At 57.2% G+C, this 7,833-nt stretch overlaps 1 protein-coding gene across 1 annotated transcript; it reads left to right on the top strand.

The window, feature by feature from the left end:
* Window positions 1-200: 200 nt before the first annotated feature.
* On the top strand, window positions 201-6,558 carry MFAP2 (microfibril associated protein 2). The gene is made up of 9 exons (XM_035901918.1): window positions 201-250; window positions 3,503-3,591; window positions 4,728-4,814; window positions 5,259-5,285; window positions 5,365-5,451; window positions 5,693-5,734; window positions 5,894-5,981; window positions 6,100-6,173; window positions 6,455-6,558. The coding sequence occupies exons 2-9, from the start codon at window positions 3,555-3,557 to the stop codon at window positions 6,556-6,558; spliced, it is 546 nt and encodes a 181-aa protein (XP_035757811.1). The 5' UTR covers window positions 201-250; window positions 3,503-3,554.
* The last annotated feature ends 1,275 nt before the right edge of the window (window positions 6,559-7,833 follow it).

The following is a 7,833-nucleotide window of genomic DNA, read 5'->3' on the forward strand; positions in this document are numbered from 1 at the left end:
CAGCTGCGCCGGCGTGCTCGGCGCTGCACAAAATCCTCTCTCCTTGCTTTTACAATCCACTTAAAATTCATCCGGCTGGGGGGGGAATAAAAAAAGACACGTAGCCCTGACGACCGATTGCATCGATGTGCGCTTATTGGGTTTTCTTTTAATTATTATTGTTTTTTCCCTCTAGCAGGCAGCAATTTGGGAGGAGGAAGGGGCCGGCTCAGGTGTGGCATTAGGACCCAGCGGAGCCCCCATGTTGGAGGTAGGAGTGTGGGGTTTTTTTTAACTCTCATTTTGGAGTTTTTGAAAGCAGAGAGAAGAGACCAAGGCGGTGGGCAAGGGCAGGACCAGCACTGACACCCAGAGCGGTAAGGAGCAGGGCAGAGAGACCCCCCCCATCCCACCCCCTGCACCAGGCAGAGATGCTGGGGACCCCCCCAGCAGCTGATGGGGCTGAACCCCACCTTTGGGGCTTTGCAAAGTTGCCTTAAAAACTCCATCGGTCTGGGCAGGCGAGCTCTGAAAAGCTGTTTTCAACCTTTTAATCTCATTAAAAAAGGAACCACCTTATTTTTGGGGTGCTGAAGAACTGGCAGCAGTGGGGGGGGCCCATCTTTGCAGCCTGACAGTTGTTGTAGTAGATTTTTAACCACTTCAAGAAGTCTAAGAATACCCTAAGGTCTGAGTGAAGCCGTATATTTTTTTTTTTTTTCCCTCCCAAAAAGAAACTATAGAAAAAGGATATTTTAATATTTCTATTTATTTTCCCCCCCTCCAGCAGGGGACAGGACCCTAATGAAAATGCGATGTGTGAAAATGGGGATGGGGGGGAAAGAAGTTTTTTAACCTTTGGTTGGGGGCCAAAAAAAATTTGAATCCTTTCATATTCCCTTTGTTCTCCCACTCTCTGGCAACTGGAGAGCTTAAAAAAAAAAAAAAAAAAGGAAAAGAAAGGAAAAAGGGAAAAAAAAAGAAGCTGGGGGAGGGGGGAAAGGCTGGGGGAAGGTGGGGTTTAGCAGAATGAAAGGGAGAGACTGTGGTGTTCGTTCTTCAGGGTTGATTGTTCCCAGATGTGCAGTTGCAAAAACATCTGGCGCGGTTGGAGTCGCCGGACCCCTGCACGGAGGGGAGAGGAGCTTGGCGCAAGGGGGGCACGGCGGGTCCCTCCCGGGGCATCGCACCGGGTCCCTTCGGCAGTGGGAAAAGCTAAGGGTGAGGAAGGAGGAGGAGGAGGGTGGAGGTGGCCCCAGCCTCTCTTTGCAAACCTTGGGTTTCAGGATGATGTCGCGGTGACCCTCGGCATCACTCCCCCAGCTGGGTTTGGCGGTGGCGGCGGACGCTTCAGTGTCCTCCGTCGGGAGGAGAAGACGTTGGCGTCACTGTCGGGGGAAGACGTGACCCGTCTGTCCCCATTCCGCGGCCAAACTCCGTGAGCTCAGGCCAAGATCTCCCAGTTTGGGGGAAATTCAGGGGGAATTAGAGAAGCCTTGGGCGCTTTGCAGATTGCTTTGGGGCGAAAAAAGGGGCCTGCAGGGCAGGTTAATCCTGAGCCGTGTGGCCGTGTCCTTGGAATCACTGGCGCAATGGGAGGATGGCTTGGGATGCCTCTGGAGGTGGCTGTTCATCCCAAGCTGTCCTGAGTGGGATACAAGCTCCGGATCAGGGAGATTTGGGACCTGCAGGGGGACATTGGTGCTGACATCCAGCAGGATCCAGGCATCTGGCAAAGCAGCAAAGGTCGGGACGGGCATCTACAGCCCCTTTCTGCCACTTCAGGGTAGCCCCAGACCCCCTAGTCCCCCGTAGCAGCCCCATTCTGGCCAGGCCCCAGCAGCTCTCCCAAACCCAAGGGCTGCCAGCAGCCGCTAAGGCTCAATAAAGCCTCCCAGACCCCTGCCAAGCCCAGAGCCGCACGTTGATCTCGCTCATCCCTGCTCAATCCCTTTTATCCCAGGACACGTTTAGCCTGGGTTAAACCCACGTCTGGGGCTTCCTTTGCCATGGGAAGCAGATGGGGCTTGAAGGGACCGGGATCCCACCAAGGTGGAGCCATGGGTTGGTGGTGGAGAGCTGCTGGGCGCTTCATTTGGGACCACCGAACTCGTGACCGTCGGCTGAGCTCGGTTGTCTGGTCCTGGCTCAGGTGGGGACCAACTTTCCGGCTTTCCCAAAGCTGGGAAGGGTCTGGCAGTCAGTCGCCAACATCTCCAGTGACTGCAAGCATGGTGGTAGTGCAAGAGCGTGATTGCTAGAAGGTACAACGCTCTGGTGAGGGGGAAGACGAGGTGGCTGGAAGGTGCTAGGGTTTGGTGATGGTGCAGGACAAGGTCCCTAGAAGATGCTACATCATGGTGATCTTGAGGCCATGGTCCCTAGAAGGTGCAGCGCCATGGGGATGATGCAGGACATGGTCCCTAGAAGGTGCTGTACTTTGGTGATGGTGAGGACACGGTCGCTAGAAGGTGCCACGCTCTGGTGACAGTGCAGTCAGTCCCACTGACCCCACCTGCCCCAGTGTGGTCTTAAACCCAGCAGGGACCATGCTGGGCTGGGGCTGGAGCTGCATTCCCATCCCAGGTGCTGTACCCAGCTGCGGCTCAGCCGGGAGCCGGGGGGGTGCCTGGGTGCCTCCTGGCATGTGGGGCTGATGTTCCCCCTCAGCAGGGGCGAGATACCAATGTCTTCCGCTTATCTCCACCCATGCCTCAGCTTCCCCGCTCAGGCAGCAGAGCCGGAGGTGCCAGGAGGGGTTCCCCATCCCTGCGGAATCTCGGCGTGCTGGGAATGCTTTATCCCCAACAGCCAAATGCGTCGGGTTAGATTTCGAAGGAGTTTTTGGGGAGAATTTATGAATTTATGTTCCTCCCCCCCTAGTTTTCCCCCTTGGAGCTGGCTTGGGCCGAGGGGGCAGGGCAGCCGGTGTAAAAACCCACGGCTGCCAAACCCCAGCGCCGGCGCGGGATTTTTCTTGAAAGCCGTTTTTCCCTCCCTAAATCTCCACATCCCCTTGGATTTAGGGGATGCCCGAGCAAACACGGCGTCCCCCGGCAGCGAGGACCCCCTAAAATAAACCCTTTGCCAGGGAGCAGGGCTGCAAACCCCAGGGAAGGAGCCCCAAACCTCCAGCCGCTGGGTCTGTTATCACCGGGGGGGTCCAGATGCCGTCCCCCACAGCAGTGATTCAGACATCCCGGCATTTCTCATCCCCCCCTCCTGCCCACGGGATATGTCAGGGCTCAGTCCTTGCAATTCCCCCAGGAGTGCGCAATCAGGGCAGGAAGCCCAGGCTGCCTTTTGGGGGGAAATTTCTTTATTTTTTTTTAGGGTTTGGGGTTTTTTGGGTTGGTTTTTTTTTTTTATTTGAGCCAGCCCCTGGGGGTATCTCAGGCAGAGGCACGAGGAGCATCGTGCTGGGGAGGGGGGTTGCTGTAGGGGATGGGGAGCAGAGGGATTTGGGGGTCTGCATCCCCCCCTCTCCGCTGACCCCCTCTGAGTCTCCCCCTGCCCCATCCAGGCTCTTCCGGCTGCATCCCGGCCCGCGCTGCTCCTTCATCGCTGCTGTCAGGATGAGAGCGGTTGGGCTCTTCTTGCTGTGTCTGCCAGGTGAGTGTCCCCTCCCCGGGGGTCCCCGAGGCAAGGGGACGCCCCAGGAGCCAGCCACCACCCCCAGAGATGCTTGGGTGCCTGCACCTGGGGCAAGCATCACCTCATTGCCTCTTACACCCCCAGACTAGCCCCACACCCCAGCCTAGGCTTGTGTTTAGGCTGGGACTGCCTCCAGGTTGGGGGGCATGGAGGGGGCGAGGAGTCTGGCACCAAGTGCATCCCTCCTGCTTTGGGGACATCGAGGTGGCACCATGGGATGGCACAAAATTGGCACCTCGGGACCGGGACGACATCCAGAAAAATTATATTTGTAACCCCCTGAGGGGGCTGGCAAAGGCGGGATGGAAACAAGGAGGGAGGCGACGGACCCGGGAGCCTGGAGCCAGGAAAACTTTGGGCGAAACCAGCTTGGCACAAAGGCTTAGGGAACAGATGGAAAACATTAAGCAGGCGAGGCCGAAGGAGCCCAGGGAAGGGGGAAACAGCCCGGGGGGTAGCGGGCAGAAGAGAGAAGTCCTCTCCCCACATCATTCCCGGCCGTGCTTTGCTCACGGATGCTGCCTCTTGCAAGGATGCAGAGGGATGCAGCAGCTGGATGGACCACGGGATATCGCGGTGTGGCCCGGGGCTGGGTCCCTGCCATGCCCTGGGGGTGGGAGGGTGACCTGATTCCCCGCCCCCCCCAAAGCATCCTGCCTGCGTGATCATGTCAGCTCATGTGGTTTGAACCCCCCTGGATCCACGGCGGGATGAGCTCCCAGGGGGTCTGCAAGGGATGCAGGGGACACCCTCATCCCCCAGGGAATCAGGAGCATCGTGGGGGTCAGCTGGATGCTCTGGGTGGGCTTGTGGTACCCAGGTGCTGCAAGACACCGGGATCACTTGGGATCCTCCCTGGCTGCACCCGGATAACGTAGGAATCCTGGGCTGGTGCTTGGTCCCCTGTTGGTGAGCATCCTGCTTTCCTTCCCTCCTCTTCTCTGGGCGGTCGAGGATGGCTATGGGATGATATTTTGGGGGACAATGTGAAGCTGGAGAGGTGGACGCAGAGCAGGGAACCCTGAATCCCGGGGCTGGGGGCAGCCGTGACCCTTCTAGTGATGCCTCTCCCCCTGCCTCTGTCTCCCCAGCAGCGCTCCTGGTCCAGGGACAGTACAGCAGGTTTGAAGGCATCACCTACCCCGAGCCGGTACAATATTCCCAGTATGACCAGCAATCAGGTTAGAGCACCCTGAACTGGGAGAGCCTTTGCCCACCTCTCCCCCCCACCCCACCTTTTTCCTTTCTTTTTTTTGCTTTCTCTGCCCAAACACACATCAGTCTGATGCCTCTTTCTGCTTCGCTCCATCCTTTTTCTTCTGCCCCTTAAATTTCCAGCCTTCTCCTAACACCTTCCCTTCCCCCCCCTTATACACGTGCCTCTCCGTCCCCTCCCTCACACTGCCACTTAGTTGTTAAGCCTTTATTAAGCTTAAAATAAAAAAAAATAAATGGTGGGATGTGGCCCAGATTGATTCCCAGGGAGGCTGGAGGGTGTTTTCCCATCACTCAGACCACCTCCAAAATTTTGGGGAGCTCATTGCCAAGTCCTGGCCCCAATGGGGTGTGTTCTCACCCTAAAACCCATCCTCAGGCTGTGCTCTCTTTTCTGTTTTATTCTCCAGAAATTCAGGATTACTACGACTATCACGGTAAGTGGTTTCCCTGCGGGATGCCGGGATGAGGGGCCAGGATTTTTGGGCTGTGCCCGCACCGTCTCCCTCCTTGCAGATGTCACCCCCCGTGCCCCCGAGGAGCAGTTTCGGTACCAGTCCCAGCAGCAATCCCAGCAGGAAATCGTGCCGGCCCCGACCCCAGGTGGGTGGCAGCCGCCGACCCCCTCCCCACCCCAGGGCTGGGGGTCTCCATCCCTCCCCTGCCCCCTTCGACCAGCCGTGCTCCCCCTCCATCCCTCCCCTGCACCCTTCGCCCAGTCGTGCTCCCCCCCCAGAGCAGCTTTGTGGGTGCCAGCATGAGGATGCTCCAGCCCTAAACCCCAGTGTTTAGGCAGTGGGGGTGGTTTTGCTCCATCCCTAAATTTGCTTTCCCTCCTTCCCAGCTGCTGCCCCTGAGACTGAGCCCACGGAGCCAGGACCCCTCGGTGAGCGCTTCCCCCCCCTCCTCACTCACACCCGGGGTGAAAATTAGGGTGGGGGGAAGGCATCGAGCAGATGTGAAGCCCATCCCTGGGGAATCAGGCCCCCCCCACCAGGGATTCCCCAGACCCCCATCCGAAACCAGCAGCCTTTTCTCCTTGCAGACTGCCGGGAGGAGCAATACCCCTGCACCAGGCTCTACTCCGTGCACAAGCCCTGCAAGCAGTGCCTGAACGAGATCTGCTTTTACAGGCGAGTGAGGGGCAGCCCCCCTGACCCCCCCATATTTTAGGGATCCCCTCTGCTATTGCATAACCCACCCCCACCATTTTGGTTTTTTGTTTTTTTTTCAATCCCACTCCACATTCAGCCTCCGCCGGGTTTACGTGATCAACAAGGAGATCTGCGTCCGCACCGTGTGCGCCCATGAAGAGCTGCTGCGAGGTACAGGGCGGGGAGAGGGGGATGGACCCCAAATTGGGGTCATTCCCATCCACGTCACCCCTTTTCCTATGGGGGGAGGTAGGGGGGAAATCCCAGCGAACAAACAAAGTCGCTCCAGGCAGCGCTCCACAACCAATGGGCCAAACTGGGATCCCATTTTGGGGGGACTGAGCCACCCCCTTGCAGCATCATCCCCATCCCCATGGGGCAGGGAGGTCCCTCGCTGGTTTTCCCCCCCCCCGTTTCCAACCTCCATGGATTCTTTCCCACTCTCCCCGCAGCCGATCTCTGCCGTGACAAGTTCTCCAAGTGCGGGGTGATGGCCACCAGCGGGCTCTGCCAAACCGTGGTCGCATCCTGCGCCCGCAGCTGCGGCGGATGCTGAGCTGGAGGGGACCCCCCCTTCGCCACCCGCATCCCGGGATCCCAAACCCCTTCCCGTCCTCCTCTCCCGGGGTACCCGTCCCGCTCCGGATCCTCACCATGGTGCTAAAGAAACTGTGCATGAAAGAGCATAAAAAAAAAAAGAGTCCATTTTTGTGCACATAATAATTAAGGGGGGGTGTTATTATTTTTATTACTTTCTTTATTATATTGTAAAGGGGGAGCGGTGCGAGCCCCCCGCCGCCCCGGTTTCTACGTAGAGTATCCAAGAGATAAAGCGTAAGGGTCGCTGCGGCTCCCGACTCGTTTTTTTGGGGGGGTGTGAGTCCTATTTTTTGGGGGGCAAATTCTGATTTTTTGGGTGGGGAGGGATCAGATTCTTGGGGGCTTTTCTGATTTTGGGGATTTTTTTCCAATTTCTCCCAGGATTTGCCAATGATTTGAGCAATTCCCGGCCACCCAGCCCTGGGCACAGGCTGTGGGCAATGATTTTGGGGTGCTTTAGGGTGTTTGGGGGCTTGTGAAATGTCTGATTTGGGGGGGGCAGGGATTGGGGGAAATGGCGCCGCTTGGAGGGGGCCTCATTTGAGAGGGTGCTTACAGAAGCAGTGTGGTGCATAGGTGCTGGGGGCAAGTTCCTGAGTCGCTTCTAGAAAATTACGGGGGGGTTGGGGTTGGTTTTGGGGCATTGCCTGGTTCCCCTGTAGAGCAGGATGGAGGGCGGGGTCTCTGCTGGGGCCCCGTGGTGTGTAGGTACTCTGGGCTCAGGCTCCCCTATAGAAAGGAGGGTGCAGGCTGGGGTTTGGTTCACTTACAGGCAACAGCGCGGGCTTTAGGGGGTCGGCTTGGGGAGTTTCTTCAGGTCTCGTACAGGAAAATGTAGAGTGCAGCTCCTATATAGTGTGCAGTTCTCCTGTAGCATATAGCTCTCCTATATAGCGTGCAGCTCTCCTATATAGCGTGCAGCTCTCCATATCATGCAGCTCCTATACAGCGTGCAGCTCTCTCCTATATAGTGTGCAGCTCTCCTAAAGCATATAGCTCTCCTATACAGCATGCAGCTCTCTCCTATAGCGTGCAGCTCTTATATAGCGTCAGTTCTCCTATATAGCATGCAGCACTCATATAGCATGCAGCTCTTACGTACTGCCCAGCTCTCTTATCCAGCATGTACAGCTCTCCTACCATATAGCTCCCAGTGCGTGTAGTTCTCCCCTATACTGTGCAGCTCTCCTATATAATGTGCAGCTCCCCCCTATAGCATACAGCTCTCCTA

This window comes from Egretta garzetta, unplaced genomic scaffold (genome assembly GCF_000687185.1).
Source record: "Egretta garzetta isolate BGI_Z169 unplaced genomic scaffold, ASM68718v1 scaffold69, whole genome shotgun sequence".
NCBI classification, from domain to species: domain Eukaryota; kingdom Metazoa; phylum Chordata; class Aves; order Pelecaniformes; family Ardeidae; genus Egretta; species Egretta garzetta.